This window comes from Dermochelys coriacea, chromosome 6, assembly GCF_009764565.3.
Source record: "Dermochelys coriacea isolate rDerCor1 chromosome 6, rDerCor1.pri.v4, whole genome shotgun sequence".
NCBI classification, from domain to species: domain Eukaryota; kingdom Metazoa; phylum Chordata; order Testudines; family Dermochelyidae; genus Dermochelys; species Dermochelys coriacea.
In genome coordinates, this window is record NC_050073.1 from 123,000,043 (window position 1) to 123,019,569 (window position 19,527).

The 19,527-nt window shown below is 45.9% G+C and overlaps 1 protein-coding gene across 1 annotated transcript in view; it reads left to right on the forward strand.

Annotated features, from left to right (window-relative positions):
- Positions 1–19,527, forward strand: part of TRIM9 (tripartite motif containing 9) — a 123,121-nt gene that overhangs the window by 96,288 nt on the left and 7,306 nt on the right. The window contains exons 7-11 of the mRNA XM_043515908.1: positions 4,229–4,367; positions 12,686–12,874; positions 16,071–16,112; positions 16,907–16,930; positions 18,150–18,453. Coding sequence (XP_043371843.1) covers positions 4,229–4,367; positions 12,686–12,874; positions 16,071–16,112; positions 16,907–16,930; positions 18,150–18,453 — 698 coding nt within the window. The remainder of the gene's footprint in view (positions 1–4,228; positions 4,368–12,685; positions 12,875–16,070; positions 16,113–16,906; positions 16,931–18,149; positions 18,454–19,527) is intronic.

Below are 19,527 nucleotides of genomic sequence, written 5' to 3' on the forward strand. Positions count from 1 at the left end.
TCCATGTCCTGGGGATGGGCAGGCTGCAGGGCGATCTCCTACCTCAATGCAGCCAGTGGCCTGTGTTCCCCACTACCATGCTGGAGCCTCTGCATTTATTTATTAACAAATAAAACTTGCAGAATTTTAAAATATTGTGCACAGAATTTTTAATTGTTTTGTGCAGAAAATTTTAATTTTTTTTCCCAGAATGCCCTCAGGAGTAAATGTATTCACAATGGGACTGGAGGACAATTAAACTCAGCTATTCAGTGTCCTCTCTAGAGGACTCTCAAAGCCTCAAGGCCACTGAGTTTTTTACTTTAGCTACCTCACTGTCAAAGCCTCCTGTTCCTTCCAATTAGGCAGGACTGGGCATGGCTGCCTCAAGTCCCTGCCACTCCAGAATCAGACAGGGTCTCTGCATGCCGAGCCGCACCAAGTTCTCCACCTCCTTTCTCCCAGTGCTGAGAGGGCTGCCTCCATAATGTGCCCACGATCTCAGGAGTCATGCACCACCAGCCGCATAGTGACCTAGTGCTTTAAAACCAGCTCATGTCATCCGATAGGGCTGGAACCTGCTGGTCCTTGCAAGGGGCTGCAGTGCTGCAGCGTGGGTGAAGTCACCCATGATGATACTCGCCATGCACAGGCGATAGTACATCCCTCATGTGTCCGTGCCCTTGCTCACCATTGCACAAGATGATGGATGAAGACTGGATGATTACTAGCCATGATCCCAGTCGTGGTAAGGGGGTGCTTAGCTATACGTCCCCCACTAAAGCCTTTCTCCATGACCTCCCTTGAAAGCCTATTCCAGAGTTTAATGGCCTTACAGTTAGAAAGTTTTTCCTAATATCTAATCTGAAGCTCCTTTGCTGCAGATTAAGCCCATGACTTCTTGTCCTACCTTCAGTGGACATGGAGAACAACTGATCACCATCCTCTTTATAATGGTCAGCATATTGGAAGGTTTCAGAGTAGCAGCCGTGTTAGTCTGTATTCGCAAAAAGAAAAGGAGTACTTGTGGCACTTTAGAGACTAACAAATTTATTAGAGCATAAGCTTTCGGAAGTGAGCTGTAGCTCACGAATGCTTATGCTCTAATAAATTTGTTAGTCTCTAAGGTGCCACGGGTACTCCTTTTCTTTTAGCATATTGGAAGACTGTTATCAGGTCTCCCCCATCGTCTTTTCTCAGGACTAAACAGGCCCTGTTTTTTTTAACCTTTCCTCACAGGTCAGGTTTTCTAAACCTTTATCATTTTTTGTGGCTCTCCTCTGGACTCTCTCCTGTTTGTCCACATCCTTCCTCATTGGTGGTGCCCAGAATTGAACACAGTCTGCAGCTGGGGCCTCACCAGTGCCACGCTGCTTGAGACAGTTACCTCCTGTGTCTTACATATAACACTCCTGTTAATACACCCCAGAATGATAATAGCCTTTTTTGCAACTGCATCACACTGTTGACTCGTATTCAACTTGTGATCCACTATAACCCCCAGATCCTTTCCAGCAGTACTACCTCGTAGCCAGTTGTTCCCCGTTTTGTAGTTGTGCATTTGATTTTTCTTTCCTAAGTGAAGTACTTTGCACTTGTCTCTATTGAATTCCATCTTGTTGAATTCAGACCAGTTCTCCAATCTGTCAAGGTCATTTTGAATTTTAAACCTGTCTTCCAAAGTGCTTGCAGCCCCTCCCAGCTTGGTGTCATCATGAACGACTGCTCCAGCTGACAGAGATTAGAGCACTCCTGAGGCTTGTGATGGGGGTTCATTTAACCCAGGATAGTGGGAGGCAAAAGATGGTTTAGAATCAGCTTTGCCTCCCGTGTGGCAAAGCTATTCGTTAAGTCGTAGGATCTTTCAGATAACAGTGGAGATTATCCAGAAGAAAAGCATCACCGGCCAATCAAATCACTAAGTGGATTCCAAACCCTGGGGTCACGTCTTCAGAAGCCATTTACGATACAAAATTTAAATCTTATCACATAGTTTATTTGACAAATACTTGGCAAGTTGGACTGTCTCAAGCAATAATTACTCCTGATCAGAGCAATTCTGGGTTTTCAACCATAGTTGCAACAATAAAGAATAATGGGTTTGCCTGAGTCCTTAAGGCTTTGCTCCTGACATGCCCGACAAGATCTGCTGTGTTATCCACTTGTGCTTGGAGATGCAGCTGCTATTTCTCCTCACGCCAGCATCTCAGCCATTTCCATGTATGCAGAAGTGCAAATCAATGTATAGCCAAGCACTCTGTCCGTGAGGCGTGTCAGAGTCTGCCAAAAACAGATCTGACCTGTTTATGTGCTGCAGCGAATAATATTTTTCTTTTCTATCTGGGGATTTCGAAGCACTTGACACTCACTAATGAGTTAACTCTCATGAACATCTCCGTGATGTGGGAGAGCATCACTAGCTGGGGTTATTTTGGAGGGGCCAGGGGAAGATGGGAATGGTGAGTTTAGAGATTTTGGCTCCAGTACAATGGATGAGATTGGCCTTATCCAAACTGAAACCAAAAGGTATGCACCTCCGGAGTTGTTCTGAGTTGGACCCCAAGCCAGAAGGGAAGAGTTTGAATCCAGGGATTTGGGCCCCCGCCCCTGAAAGTTCTGGGTGTGGTTTTTCTCTAATTTACCAATCATTAGGTTAGACAGTGCATTAAATCCAAACAGCCAGATTTTATGAAATCATTAAAAAAGACCGAGAAAAAATTGATGTAAAAGTGAGCTGAAGTGTTTATGGTCGGGGCTGACCCACATGCCAGGGCACTCAAAGTGATTAAGCTGTTCAGTGGCAGTTTGTTTTCTAATAATCACATCAAATGAGTGTTCTGTTGGACAGTGATGTGATGATAAAATGGGAACCCAGTATGTTAAGTGAGGCAGTAATAAACCCCACGTTTCTGTAAGAGCATTAGAACACAGCTGTGAAGCATTTTCTGTAATCCAGTGCCAGGTGTATTTCACTTTTTATTGCATTTGCTCAGTAAAGTGAGTTCACAGCTAAGCTTGCACTGCTAACTACTGAGTGCTGACAGGTAACACAGTACCTGAGGAGAGCTGCAATTTACGTAACTACCAGTAATGGTGCCTAATTTAATTAATCTGCTCAAGATTGAGGGAAAAGATATAGAGCAGAATTTTGTGTTCTTTGTCCATGGGACTTTTCCCAAAGGAGTCTCATGGGTCAGTTAGGCCCTAAAGGCCTGGAGAAATGTGCAGTACCCTGAAAACAAGACGTCCATATTTAAGCAGAGACTGTTTAAACAAATGCACGCTACTCCAGTCTGTTACTCCCAGCAGAGATACACAAAGGATTCCTGGAAGAAAGGAGAGAGTGGAGGATATTTCCCCAGGAAACCAAGAAAACCCCTTCCCCAGCAACAGAAACAAAAGCAGGCAGAAGCTTAAATCACATCCCCTCTGATTAAAAGCAAATACTGTAATTGACGTGTTCGAGGATTTAGTAGTCTGTGGGCTTGATTCATTGCTGGTCACTCCAGCATTAGGCCATTGTGACATTGTTCATCTGAACCGAGTTACACTGGCATCAAAATAACACATTGGTGAATTGATCTGTGGAATAATTCTGTCTTTCAGTAGCCTCTGTTTGCCAGAAGCTGGGAATGGGCGACGGGATGGATCACTTGATGGTTACCTGTTCTGTTCGTTCCCTCTGGGGCTCCTAGCATTGACTGCTGTCGGAAGACAGGACCCTGGGTTAGATGGACCTTTGATCTGACCCAATGTGGCCATTCTTATGTATGTTCAGAAAAGCATTGGTCCTGCCACCTAAGTTTACAAGGAAGTAGAGTCTAGGTGCAAGTTTCCAATTACAGAACTTCATTGAGTTTATAATCTTTCTTCACTTAGGCAAAACTCCCCTGGACTTCTCTGGGAGTTTTGCTTGAGGAAGGATTTCAGGATTTGGTCCAACATGAACAGCAATGGCCTTACTGTACAGCAACTGGTTTTACCTGGTAGGTTTGTCAGAGCTCCAGTGGCAAGCCATAGGATCATTTTATCTAGACCCAAACTTACCATGTTGTGCTATCCAGCGCTGGTGAATCTCATCCATCTCTTGCCCTGTGGCAGACAGCGTAAAGCATGACCAAAAAGTGCATTACTTGCATATCTGTGTTTGAGCAAGCTGTGGAAACACTGTACAGCAAATCTTCTTAGGAAGTCTGCACTGCAGAGCGTGTGCTTCCGATCCTAACGCAGCTCTTTGTTTGCTAACTAGGAGGTGTACGTTGGGAAAGAAACGATGTGCACTGTGGATGGTCTGCACTTCAACAGCACATACAGTGCTCGCGTCAAAGCCTTCAACAAAACAGGAGTCAGCCAGTACAGCAAGACGCTGGTCCTACAGACTTCCGAGGGTAAGATACTTGAGCAATGTCATTGTGAAATGATACACCAGAGACAGTGCTGCCCACACATAGGGTCCATAAAATCCACGTCGCTTAGCATTGCGATGCAAGGAGTAATTCCATGGCTCCAGATTTAAAAAGCCAAACATTGCAAAAAAAGTGACTGTGACAGGAAGACTAAAGGTTATGTCAACAGGCTAGAGCAGTGTCAGCAATTGTCTTCCAGGCCTTTCCTTCGCTGAATATATTTAGTGAATTACAGCGCCCTCTTGGGAGGAGAGCTGGTGATGTAATGACAGGCACTCACTCAGAAGAGCGTTTAGGATTTGAATGACGACAGATTCACACCTTGGATGGAGTTATATTATTTTAAAATGAAGGTCAAATGTCTTTAATTCCCTTTAAATTTAAAAAAAAATTCCTGAGACACCAAGGATCGTGCTTGGTTGCGCTATGATTGTAATGTCTGGTGTTCAGTTACACACTCTGTGGTGTACTGTAAGGATGAGAGAGACTGTGGGACCGTCTGAGGTTCTTTCTATATAACAGCAAAGCCGCACCAATTCCATGTACAAAGGTGATTACATCCACCTCCTTCAGCTGCCTTGGTTAGAATATTAAATGCTGCTGTTAAGCATAACCAGAGGGAAACCTTTCTCTTCCTGCCTTTAAATACATCTGTCACACCAGGCAATTTATCCATCTTGGAAGATAGGCTTGATTCTGACATTCAGGTCAGGAGTCAGACAGCTAGTTTAGACAAATGACTTGGGAGTTAGAAACAGCAGGTAATAATCTCATGATAAAGGCTGTTATCTCAGTGCCAGCACGTCTGCAGTCCTTTAAAGTATAGTTATTAGCAGAAAAGTGATCTTTTTTTTTTTTTTTAGTTCTCCACACCTAAAGGTATTCTCTTTCCATAATTTCCAGACCCACATCGCTCCATTTTTCAAGCCAAATCCAGGTGTCTCTAACCGCCAGCACTGCAAGCTTAGCCTGCCTCTAGAAAACCAAGCCATTCGCCTTCCACTTCATGCAGTTATCGTTAGTGCTAGAGATACTGGAACCAGAATGTAACTAGTCGTTCTGTTGATGGTGCATAAGGCAATTTAAACACAGCCTGTCCGTATGCAGGAGCTGCAGCTTTTGCATGTTGTCAAGGAAAAAGGTGTTGTGATCAGAAACATCGGCACAGACGCATAGGAGCAGATTCGGATGTAGCCATTTTCACGTCTCTGACTTGTCGTGCATCAGAAGATGACGCCTATTGTTCAGAAGGAAGCCATGATGTTTCCCTTTGTTCTGAGTATGTCGGCAATACAGATGGATGAAGTGTAGTGACATGTCTCAGAAGACAGAGCAGAGAGAAGCTGGAGCAAGGGCTGCTCTTCCTCCTTATCTGAGCTGCTGGAGAAGCAAGTCTTTTCATTACAAATCATGGGCCATATCTTGGCCTCCGACACATACATGCGTCCCCTGCTGGCGTCCGCATGAGTTGTGTGTGTGTTGGCGTAGACCGATGTGTGGCCCATGAAAAGTGCCGTATTTTCCCTAGAGCTCACAGGATGTACAGAACGACAAACCATCTCCAAAAGAGTTGGAACATTTAGGGCCCTCGACGAAGCTCTTCTGCACCACTCCTGCTGCCAAAGGGAAAGCTGGACAGCTGTGCTAAGCAGAGATTTTCAAGTGTGGAGGGACCCCCAGCTGGCTTAGAGCGCTGTGGCAGCTCAAAACCAACCAGTCCCAACCCTCACCAGCACAGGGACCGGCAGGGGTGTGGCCAGAGTACCATAACCTCTTGCACCCCCAGCTGCATCACAGACATTAGGGGGTCATTACCAGCCAGCGTAAGTGAGAGCAGCACTGGGGCTGCTTTTATTTATGTTAGGGGTCAGATTGGCCCTTGACTGCCCTGAGGATTGTATAAATCCACACACCCCTTGGCTCCTACACTGAGTGGAGCTCAGCCAAACCCGCAGATCTGGCCCCCAGAGCATTTCTTCAGCACTTGTACTAGAAGGTCCTCAATTCCTGGTAACCGCAGCAGGATGTGAGTGTCTAATTGCCTGTATCCTGAAATGGAGATGTACCCTTCCCGACCTGAGTGGCAGAACTGGGGCTGTATTCCAGGAGATACCTAATGAGCTGAAGACACTGAACCAGGCTGTGATCTCATGCTGCTTTTATAACCATATAACTCTAGGGACTTCACGAGGGCCACCCCTGATCTATAGCGGACATAGGGAGATCCAAATCAGGCCATCCTTTCATGGGGAAATCTTAATTCAGAGAGGCACCTCACTTGCCTCCACCTTGCTAAATCCATATTTATACTGTGTGTAAAAATACTGCATCTGCACCCAAAGAACTCCCTCTGGTCGGTCTAGGACCATCTCTTGCGGTGTCCAGCTTCAGAACTCAAGTCATTGCTGCAGTTTACCAAGAAACCCCAAATCCGCTCACTGCTGGTTTTCAAAGCCCTCTGCCTGTGTGTAAAAGAGAAGCCCAGCACTGAGCAGAAAGGGAGAGAAGGAAAGAGAGACCCCAAACCAGACTGTTCATGGAAGAATAGCTCTAGGAAAATGAGATCTTACTGTACGTTGTCTGAGTGAGAACAGTGAACGCTGGGGAGCTCTGGAGAACAGGGAATTTAGGTAGGCAGAACACCTCCTTAGAATCTAGCCCAGGCACTGCCACTATAATCCATATCTGACAGAAGAGCCATGGCTCTTTAATGGCAGTATGTGGTGCGGATGTTAGCTGTATGTCCCACTCATGAGAGAGCATCTCCAGCAGCGCAGGCCCCTTCAACACTGTTCAGGGGACATTGGTTCAGTACCGACTCAGAGGGCAGAGAAACATCTACTGATGCCACCCTTAATCTGTGGATCCATCTTCAGGTCCCACTCTTCCCTCAGCCCCCTGATCCTGCCCTGCCCGTGGTGGAAGTTAGAGCAGCTTTAGGGCTGTTCTAATTTGAACCCAGCTGTCAGCAGACACAAAGGGCAGTTCCAGCAGCTGTAGATTGCCAGAGTGCAGTGATGCTTAACTGAGTCTCTTGCCCCCAACATGACCCCACATGCCATATGCTATGGGAGTACGGTATATAGCTGGCTACACCTGGCTCTGCACCCATCTAGGGAAGCCATTGCTGGCCAGGGCACAAGGAGGTGGGTTTTGTTTCGAAGTCTCCCTGTTACACAAACTAAAAAGCCAATGCAAGAGAAATGATGAGCCCCTCTTGTTACACATCTTGTCATCCCAGCACGCCCCCTCGCAGGGAGAGCCAATGCTATGGCACTTCCACCTCCCTTTCCCCACATCCGCCCCCCCATGCCTTAGGCTATGGGAGTTGGGTGTGTAGCTGGTAACACCTGGTGTGACAGCATGTCGGCTTCAGTTTCCCCACAACAATCTGCAGCCTCCTCTGACCAAGCCACCTTAAAACATTCAGCCCTTCCAGGGGACCAGAGTCCTTCCAAAAAAGTCCCACAAAGCCCTGAAAAAGGGGTATTGGACACAGGCTCAATGTTCAGCTCCCCTTCCTGGCAGGTTGGCCCCTGCTGCAACAAACAACCTATCTCAGTGCCCCACCAACAGGTACTTGGGTCCTGGTCCACTCAACGAGCTGGTCCGAGAGCCCCCTCCTGCTCTGGCCCACCACAGTCCTCAGCCAGGCTTCCTGCCCCCAGACAGGAGCAGCCTGTACACTCTCCTCCCCAGCCAGCCCATCTGCTCTCCTCCTTAACCAGGAGATTGTGGGACCTTCCCCAGGGACCTCCCTTCCTCTTCCTCCTTTTAAGTCCCACACTCTGCACAGGCATACCGGGGTCAGGGATAATTGAACAGGGATGGAAGGATGGCAGGCTGCTTGGACGGGGGTGCTTCCTGTGAAACTCCAGAGGGATGCCGGGATTCATCACGGCGGTTGGAGAAGGCAGAAGGAAATGTAACCAAGCTAAAAACCAAACCTCAGTGGGGGAGCGCACTGCAGAGTTCCGTGTTCCAGGGAGAAATAAGGAACAGTGAACATCTCCCCACTGCCATGGATATGGGAACTTCAGTGGTTCTAACTCTGCAGTCGCTACAGGCTTTGCACTGTTCGATTAAGGTAGGGGATTTCCCAAGGCTCTTGGAAACACAAGTCCAGGTGAAAGTCAGTGGGATTTGTGATCCTAACTCAGTTAGCCACTTTTGGAAGTTTCTACCCCCTAGTAGTTATTTTGCAAAGAGAAAATAGTGCAGAACATACCAAGGATCGTCAAGGCCCGCTATTACCGTCAAGAGAGAGACTCTCAGTGACAGCACCGGGAGCTGGATTGGGCCTTTACAACACACAACAGGGCCTCCCATTCCTCTCCAGTTTTTATTCCATAAGCAGCTTTTGATATTCAGCTTCCTGCCCAAAGCAATGGCGAAGGGAAAACCCTTGTTACATGAATCATTCAAACCTGGGGAATGGAATTTGTCCACCAAAACAATTGGGGTGGCCAGGGTTAAACTGCTTTAACTAGCCCAGGTCAGGAATGTGCAGGAGCCCCTGCTCCATCCCTATGACTCAGGTTTCCTCTGGGTGGATATTTGCATTGTGGGATCCAAAAGGTCCAAGGCTATCCACATGGCGCAGGCCTCAGATAAAGGAACCCATCAGAAGGATTCTGTTGATGGTCCCAGCGCAATGGAGTTGTGCTTGGAGCCTTCTCTCCAGCATTTGCCAGGAGACAGGCTTTCAGAAACAGATCTTTTGTTCAGTGGAGTCTTTTTACTGAATGGCTCCTTTTTTGTTATTCCAACGAAAAAGAAGAGCTAAATGTGTCCCAAAGCATTTTCTCCTCTCAGAGGCACTCCGAACTCTTTGGGCCCAAAACAAAGAAACAAATTGTGCCTGTATTCAGCTTAAGTGTATCTGGGTGAGTCATTGAACAGACAAGTGGTTTGGGGTATAATTTCTGACCTATACTGCAGAATTGGGCTGTTGAGTGCAGATTTTCATGAGCATGGGTTTGGCAGAGTGCTTTTCCCTTCTGCTCTGCTCCGCAAACGACTGGAGCATTTTAGTAGGAGGGGAAGTGAGAAGAAAAGAAGAGGAAGGAGCAAAGAGAAGAAGATGGTTCGGAACACGGCCATGCTGTTACCGTTGTTAATCTCTCGTTAGTAACTCGTTACTGACTGCTCAGCTGAAGGCACTTGGAGGTCTGGTTCATTTGTTTAATTACTGATTTCCAGCTCTGGCATAAAGGTACTGATCCAAATTCCACTGAAGTCAAAGGGAGTCTTTCTGTTGACGTCAATGCGCACTGAAATAGACCCTAGGGAACCATGGGGCTTCATGTGCCATGCCCCCATCACGACCTGTCGTACAGCCACAGGAGCAGTGAAATAAGTTTTCTCTCTTAACTAGGGAGACAGTGTGAGGAGCAAGTGGGGCAGGAGACTCAGAGGGGACGATCTGGGGAAACCTCACCGAGGGGGGAGGAGGTAGCAGTGTGCTAGTATCTCTCTGGGCACTTTCACCCTGCATGAAGAATAGGACGGTCCAAGCTGCAGGAGACTGGTAGGGCGTGTTTTGTAAAATAAAAACGTTGAGTTTCAAGACAGGTTCCACAGAGATTCGAGTATTTATGAACAGGGCAAGGGTAATAAGCTCAAGTGTCACGGCATCTGTAGACATAGGCCTCGATCCAGCTCAGTACTTCAGCCTATGCTTAGCTGTAAGCACACGCATGAAAATGCTCCTCAAAGCCAATGGGACTGTTCCCAGGCAATAGATTCCCAAGGTGGTAGGGACCTCATAAATCTGACGGACAGACAATCCTGATAAACATGCTCTCGGTTGTCTTAAAGAGCAATTTTGCTGTCCATTTTAAGAGATTACAGTTTGCTCTTTTAAGGGTCATGCTAGATGCCTGCAGCAGGGTCGGATGGACTCCTAGCTATGAGGATGTTAAAAGCACAGAGCCATTTTAAGCAGACAGTCCCACAAGATGAGCAAAAACTTTCTCCAAGTAGCCTTTTTGTTTCCCAGACAGGAAGAGCCACATACCCTGTATTTAACCATCCGACCTAAAAATGGCAGCTGTTTGTCTGCTGTTGTTAGCAAGGAACTGAACGCCATTGCGGCTGCATGATAGCTTGAGATCCTTTCATCTCCCCAAGTTGGTGGCAAGTTATTGTATGGGTAGCCCTAGAAAGAGATATTCAAGCAGACATGTCTCCTGTCTGTTCTCGGATAACAATTTATGTCACCCTCCCTTAGCAGGTTTACAGGGCATTGGTACTGTAAATGTGGACTAGACAGACTTAATTCTGCTGTTGGTTGCTAATGAGATCCTTGGATGAGGTTCAGCCCCCGATTTATTTTTCGGTCCATCTTTTCTTATCTTTGTGGTGCCCAGAGTAGGTGATTTCATAGAGGTTTTAGAGCTCCAGTGAAACTGGCTTCCAAGAGAGGTCTTACAGAACGGCCTGGTTCTAGTGCACTGCTCAGTAAAACCTTCAGATCTGATTAGGACACAAGCAGACCCTCACACAATCAGCCGGTTTTCATGAGGGCAAAGGACAAGCCAAGCAAGAGGTAACTCGGATTCACTGAGCAGTGCAGAAGGTGAGGATTAGAACACAGCAGGAATGACGGGCAACCTGCCTTCCCCAGTAGGGAGCAGTATTGCTGGGGATGGAGACCTTAGATCTGGTTTAACAGAAGTGTGACAGCATGACTCTGTGTGAGAGCAGAATTCATTCCAGACACTGAGTGCCAGAGCAGTCTCTGACAGCACAGAGGCATCTCCAAAGCTGTTACCCTGTCGTAGGGTTGGCAGACACAAAAGATCAAGTACCCTTTAAGGCAGGTGTACATGTTGCAGACCCTTATGCTCAGATCTCATCTCCTCCTTCCCTCCCGCTATCACCCAGCGTCCCTCTGCCTTTTCTATCAGCTCAATATTCTCATTTGACCAAGCTGCATCCAGGCGCCATCGTAAGACCCAATTATCATGTAAGGCTTTGTGCTAGGGCAAGCTGCTGCATGCTGGCTCTGAATGACTTGACTCTCCATTCTGGTGGAGCAGGTTACCATGAAGTCCTCTGAAAGGTTAACAAACTAGAATAAGGTTTGGAGCTCAGGTTTCCCATGGGTATCACAAGCTTTCAGAATCACCAGACAAGGGATGCTCACAGCTTCATCAAGAGCTGCCCACAGCTGCCTGCCTATGACGTGCAGAAAGGCTGTCGGGGCAGGCATCAGGATAATGACAGTGCACTTTGGGAATAGGGTGGTCACAAAAGACCTGGATTGCCATGGTGTGACAATGAAATCTCACCTACACAGCGTGGTAGCCTGCAGTCACTGTGAGACAGATCCGCTGCCCATTGAAGTGAATGGGAGGACTCCCAGAAGTTCCAGTGGCCATTGGATCAGGCCTTCAGATCACAAGGTTAACTCTAACAAAACTCCTATTGGGAGGATCAGGTGTGTGTTGATAGATACAAAGAGTTATCCAGAAACTCTTAACCTGTGGAACTCATTGCCAGGGGATGTTGTGAAAACCAAAACTATAGTGGGGTTCAAAAAAGAGCTGGATACATTCATGGAGGGTAAGTCCAACAATGGCTGTTAGCCAAGATGGGAAACTGGGAATGGACAACGGGGGATGGTTCACTCGATGATTACCTGTTCTGTTCATTCCCTCTGAAGCACCTGGCATTGGCCCCTGTCGGAAGACCAGATACTGGACTAGACGGACCATTGGTCCGACCCAGTATGGCTCTTCTGAGGTTGTTAAACACACCATCCTGTACCATCTTTGGGTAAGGTGGGTTTTTGAGGGCACTTTTAGTAACATAGTTTAGATCAGCCTTGCAGAACTGCATTGACAGATTACCAGCCCAACACAAACCCTGAGCAGCATGCCCTTTTCTATGATGAGTACAATGGACAAGAGAGTATGTGATAGCATTTAAAATAGATCTGCTGGGCCTTGGGTATGGTAAGATGTGCATCTCCCGCGGTGGGATACGTTACTGTGACGCCTTCCAGCATTTGCTAAAAAGAGGATTTAGCCTAAGAAACGCTGATCAGATTTGTCTTCAGCTCCACAGGGATGTTTTTGAAGACCCAGATATGTTTACTGGTCACAGTGTCAATGATACGGTATTACTGAGTGGTATCTGTGCTCCAGAACTTCCTGTGGCTTCCTGCCCAGCACACATGCTGAGCCTATGCATGCTAAAGTGTTTGTGTTTTGCACCGGGGGCTCGGCTCCGGTAACGATTTGAAGTCAGCCCGCAGATTTCTGATGTGGGGTTTGCATTGATCTTACATTTAGACACAGAGTCAGAAGAACAGACCCTCCCTTTTCCAGTGCCTTTGGAAAGATTTCAGCTCCGTAGAATGAGTCCTTTCTCCTCCACACTTAATCTACAACCCAGCTTCTCGGGGAGATCCTACTTTGAGCTAAGATCCTCGTCCCACCCGCTGAGCTTGCATTCTTCTTTGCAGTCTCTGAATTCAGCCGGTGAGCCGAGCACGTCTGGCATTTCCTCTTGATCTGTGCTTTTGGGCAGCTCCGAAGTATTTATTTGTTTTTTGTTTTGTTTTTTCCCCATGACATTCATATGCCAGGGGGACACGTTATTCTGTTTGTCAGTGGCCTGCTCCCGAAGTGAAGGGAATTTGGATGATGTAACTTTGTGGTGTATATTTCTATGTAACAACAATACCATTGTCACTGTCATTAATGGCATTGATTAGCAAGCCCCGGTGCAGTGCAGAATTCCTTATGTGATAGCTGTTATGACCAAGGGAGGAGCCAGCCTGGAATTACAAGAATACGCCTAGCACAAGCCTCTGAGGGAATGCTGGGGAGATATGGGAAGGTTCCAGGAAAGCCAGCTGCTACTGTAAGATTTGTTCATTGCAACTCTTTTTAAGGCTGTTCAATTAACCCTCGACCGAACAGACCTTTTTAAAAAGGTATGTTAACAAACACAAAAGCAAGCAGGGCATTGAATGGGTCATAGCCACAACTCTTCTCATCTGACGATGGTAGAGTCTTATTTTTAAAGGTGCTGAGTATCTACCGCTCCCACTGACTTAACTTTGCATGGTGGGTGCTCAATACCTGGCAAAATCAGGCCCTCTGATATTTAAAGCCTCTTTTTCTGAGGAGTGGAGGAAATAAGAACATGACTAAATTCCGAGTAGCATGCAGGACAGTTGGTTATAAACACAGCCCCCCAGGTATCCTGCCTGCCTCCATATTCCTTGCCTTAGTGGTTTGTGACAAGGGTTTAGGCTGATTCACTGTGCAAAGTGCAGCCAGAGTCTCCTTTACCTTGCAGTGAACAGGACTAGGACAAGGAGTGGCAGGCATAGCTGATCTCTTTGGTGCTATTTCGTAATCATGGAGATCAACTTTTTGCACATTTCTTATTTCTAAGATCCCAGGGCCTCATTCTCCTGTCGTGCCGGGTTTAAACCAGTGTCACTCCAGTGGTGTAACCCCCCAATTTACTCTGGTTAAGCAAGGGGAGAGTGGGGTCCCTTTTATTTTGTTTCCATCTCACAACTCGGAATGAGGAATGCTGCAGCATGACCATTGCCAGAACATACAGGGGTCCCTACCCCCAGTCAGCAACCTTTTTTCCTTTGTGCTTTTCTGTTGTTCATTGTACTGCTGCTGGCTTGAACTATGTTTTGTTATTGGACGTTTTGACTTTGTGTCCAATGTACCGAGATCTATTGTAGCGGCTTTGATCAATACCTGTATGTGGAGTGTGTATCTTCGGGATCACTGGCTGAGATCTAGGAAGCGGGTGGGAATGGGGGACAGAGGTTGGATTTTTACAAACACATCTGACCACTTTGTTCTTATTTGTCCTGCTGATGGTTAATTTGTATTACAGTCAATCCCAGAAACCTGGGGGGAGGGGAACCCTTTCAAAAGGGGTCACAGGGAATGATTCATTAAAACTGCCTCAGCTACCATTGCACCGTTTTACACAGCAGGAGTTAAGTGCAGCGTGAGGCTCAATGAGAAATATACAAGGTGTATCCTGACTGGAGGGACCAGTGTGAATGTGCTAGAGGAAAACATTGGCAAAGAGAAAACGCCTCCATTTTTTCCATGCAAATAGATTGAAACCAATGGGATTGAGACCCATCCAGAGCAGTCCAACCCTAACATAGTCCGACAAAATGGGATCGCATCACTCCCACACTGGTTCTTCTTTCCCCCAGGGGCAAAGATATCCCCTTTTCTCGATAAATCACTAAGGATTAATATGGGAAGAACAATCAATACAAAGCTACAATAGCGTCTTCATCAAATTAGATACATTTGGGCCCAATTCTCCGGTGTGGTGCAGCCACTTTGCCCTGTAATGCTGGCAGAATCTGGCTATAGAGTTGATGTAAATGACCCTAGTCAGATTACCTCAGTGCAAGGAGAATCCTTCCTTCGCACACAGACAATATGGAGGATTTCACACCACGTCCTCCCCAGCCATCAGTGAAGCTGGGGAAAAGGGGAGAGGGGTGGTGAACTCCTACACTATGCAATCCCCTGTTTCAGCCCTTTGGAGCTGTCTGCAGCCAGTAGTTAGAGCAGTCTCCTGGCTGAGCATAAGAGCTCCAGGATATGTCATGGGAACCATGGAAGGAGGTTGCATAGCACCTGTGCACACTCACTCTGGCTCTGCTCAGTGATCAGCCTCTAATTTTCAGGAGTACCAAATGCCATCAGTAAATGTTCAGTGTAATGTTGTATAATGACGCTTAGCTCTCTCTGAGAGGCATTGTAGCATAATTATTCTTAAAATATGGCAATAGCTAAACTAGAGTTATGTAGCTACATAAAACTCACCTACGTTAACATGAAAAGTGATCAAATGCTCGGTCAACCTTAATCCACTTGCTCTTTTTTGTGGGGGGGGCGGTGGATTTCAAATGATTTTTGCAGAATAACTAGATATTCTCCATCTTACTGGAGAAAGTTCTCTCTAAGTCAGATGCTGTCTACCCATCTTGTTCTGATTTCTTTCCCCAGAGGAAGTTGTGGACAGTATTTTTGAACATGCCGTCCGTAAGGAGATTTACTGAATGGGGAAAACGTTTACTTTTTGCTGCTAGAGGCTCTTTTTCAGAGGCCAGTAAAATCCATTGGACTCTAATGAAAATAGAGGCCAGGATCTTCAATCTTGATTTTGGGTACTTTTGGTTTTTAGGTTCCCACCCAGAGACACTTTAAAGGATCCTGATTGTCAGAGAGCAAGTGTTCAGCTCTTTCTGAAAATCAGACCCCTTCCAGGAGTCTCTAAATTGGGTACCCAAAATCACTAGTTTCAGAGTAGCAGCTGTGTTAGTCTGTATCTGTAAAAAGAAAAGGAGTAATTGTGGCACCTTAGAGACTAACAAATTTATTTGAGCATAAGCTTTCGTGAAATACATCTCAAGATGAAGTGAGATGTAGCTCACGAAAGCTTATGCTCAAATAAATTTGTTAGTCTCTAAGGTGCCACAAGTACTCCTTTTCTTTTTCCAAAATCACTAGTCACTTTTGAAAATCTTGAACATGGTCTTTGGCTTTTAATGAATCAGGCCTCAAGTGATTTGGATTAAATGGATAATTTTGTAAGTATTTACAAGTATTTTTTGTGAGACTGGTTGTTACGTCTTAGCTTTGATGTGTGAAATATAGTATCTCTTTATAGGATGCAATTTTGAGACACAGTCAGCGCCTTACTCTCAATTAGGCAAGTATATTTATTACAATTAAGTGGTTCATACTTTGTTGGTCATTTTTTTATTTTTATGTTAAGTCTTTTTTTGACAAAGTAAATAAACAGCTCACTATAATCAAAGACTGTTTCCTACTTTACACCCTGTTTCTCAAATTCCATCCCAGTGATTTGAATGAGAAAGGGTCATTTTGGTTTGGTATTAAAGGAATTTTAAGTTCTTCCACTTGTTGGTTTTAAAGAGAAACCTGAAGCTGGGCTGTGGAAATTGACTCCCCATCAAACTTTTATCCTTAAAATAAAATACATTTGGACTGTACCTCACTAAGGTACTTAAGCATGTGTCAGACTTTAAGTACATGATTAGTCCCATTGAAGCTAATTGGATTATTCATGCACTCAAAGTTAGACATTGACCTGGCTGAATCAGGAGTTTGGTCTGATTTTTACAGGTGCTGAAAATCTGCATTTCTTGGTGATTTCTGTTGGAATAGCAAGTGCTCTGCAGCTTGCAAAATCAGGGCCCTTAATTCGTTTTGGAAAAAGCAAACCCTTTTAAGATGACCCACCTCAGCTAAATTCACCAAATGATTCATGCACCATGTAGTTTAACGTACACTTCATTTACAATGGAGGCCCATGGTGAGTCCGTGTATAAACAAATTTCAGGACATGGAAAAAAAAAAAGATTCATGTAGTACATGGAAGAGTATGTGATCAAAAATATATTTCTGAATTCTTTATTTCAATAAATGCCAATTTTACTTCCTGTTTCTTTCCTGCATGCCTTTCATTTGGAATGACAACAGTTGACATTAAAAAACTGGTGGCAGGTATGGAACCCTTTATATTGAGCTATAAAACCAGTAATTGAGCTAGCTCGTGAAAAGACTCAGTAAAGCAATGAATAACTCTGTTTTAATTTCAAGCAGTGTTTACTTGGGTGAGAATATGTGCCCAGGTGTGAGACTGTGTTGTGGATATGTCAGTTCACGTTTGAACTACATTAAATGGACAAAAGACCACAGGAGAGAAGAAATCACATATGAAGCGTGGATAGTGGTTTATGAAATTCTGTTACTCTGTGTATTGTCAAAAAAGTGATGTTTCACCTGTCCGGTTTACTGTATCCAAGTCACAGTGTATTTAGAGATTCTCAACATTTTTCAGAGCTCACATGAACTAGATTTTATAAAAATAAGGTTGAGGGCTCGCTAGGGAAGTTACTCGGTGTTGTTTAATCTGCCTATCCATGTAGATTTTTGTGTGTGCTGTTGATTACTAGACCTGCAAACACTCCCCCCTCACGCACACTCACACAGAGTGTCTGCTAATCTTTAATCCCACTTCCCACACTGAGCCTGAACCTCAAAGCGTTACTCACATGAGTAATCTTTAGTCGTAAGAGTAACTATTACTGATATTTGTATTACACTACTACCTAGAGGCCCAACCAAAGTCAGGTCTCCATTGTGCTAGGTGCTGTAGAAACCTGTAGCGAAAGGCAGTCCCGGCCCCAAAGAGCTTAAAGGCTAAATAGGACCAGCAACAGGTGGAAAGGAACACAGGGAAGCAGTGTGTCTCACCCAAGGTCACACAGCAAGTCAGTGGCAGAGCCAGGAATAGAAATGGGCTCTGCAGCATCCCAGTCCTGTGCCCTACCCACTAGCCCATAACACCCCCCAACCTTTGTGTAAAAGTTTGCAGGATCAGGCTCCATGACTCTGGTGTTGCTGGTCTGCCAGTTGCCAGGCCCAGGTATCAATAGCCTCCATCAGTGATTCCATGCCCACAGGGATAATTTGTGAGCAAGGAGAACTTCTCCCAAGGGTAAATTCTACTGAGCCAGTCCAGTCTCTCTTTACTTTCCTCTGAGTTTATAGAGAGCCAGTTCCCTGCTGTACTTGGTGATAAGCACAGCCTAAGCCCACTGCTGGTTGAGCTTCCTTCCTGCAAGTTGGCGCGTGGTGCTTCTCATCCCATCTGTGTGGCTTTGTTGCTGGAATGGGTTGTTTCAGCCGTACTAAACCGCTATCCTTTGTGTATTTCCAGTGGCCTGGTTTTCGTTCGATCCCGGCTCTGCACACTCTGACATCCTCTTTTCCAATGACAACCTGACTGTCACCTGTAACAGCTATGATGACAGGGTTGTGCTGGGGAAAACTGGCTTTTCCAAAGGGCTCCATTATTGGGAGCTGTCGATCGATCGTTACGATAACCACCCAGACCCGGCCTTTGGCGTGGCTCGTGTTGATGTCCTCAAGGATGTCATGCTAGGAAAGGACGACAAAGCCTGGGCAATGTATGTGGACAATAACCGGAGCTGGTTCATGCACAACAATTCACACACCAACAGGTATGCCACAAACCCTGGAATCAGGTCTTCTCTAGACTGTCTTTCTCTCAGAGATCAAGGCCCAAACTCAATCCTGATGTTAGCCACTCTTCAATGGCAGCTGAACACATGTATACTGGGAATGGATTTGCTCCCTAGAGCCTAAAGTGAAGTCCTTAAGCTTAGCATAAACTAGGGGCAGTTCAGGCATCCTTGGTATTGTACCTGCTACGAGAACTCTTCACCTACTGTACTAAGAATGAAATGATCCTGATCTCTCTCTGCTTCCTAGTCCTCTGAGCATTTATCCCTCTATCTGTGCAGAACATTTCACACCCGTGAGTAGTGCACTCATCCCACACTCGTGCTTATAAACCTTTATCACTTTTATACCATCCAGAGTGCTGTGCTGAGATGTAGAAATTCTGTCTCCATTTATCCGTGCAGGCCAGTGTGTCAGGATTGTATGCTTATTTTGTAAGCAGTGCATGCTTCCCACAGGCTCTTCCGCCCTGTCACTGGTAGCATATGGTTAACAACTGAGTGCAGTTGGCCACCACTAGACCAGATGAGTAGATGGACGTGCTCTGCTCAACCTAGGGGGTTGTAGGTGGGTGAGACCCACCTGGATGCCATTAGCATTGAGCTCAGAGGATTATTCTGATTGTGTTTGTGTTTGAGATGAGACTGGCATGTGCAACCATCTTAGAATACACTGTGGAGCGGGTCTCATAGCTCCTGTGGCTCTGCCTTACTTTTAAAGTGACAGCATGTTACCCTTTTGTCTCCTACATGTTCCCTCCACATAATTCCCTATGACGCTTCCTTACCTGGAGGGAAAGGAACAAGGGACAGTATCTGCAGGCACCATACAGTGGAGGAATGTGTAATGGTATTAAGTTGGGTCCATTAGGCTGTCCATTGTTACTCTCAATCTTAACATGGGAACAAGAGTTTCCTGTACAGTGCAAAGCTATTTTATGGCCCTTGGGACTCACCCATAGGGTTTGGGAGTCTTTGCATTGTCTGCAATGGGAGCTGGATCAGGGCCTCAGCTTCTAAGTGAAAAGTGAGACTCAGTGTAATACAGACTAG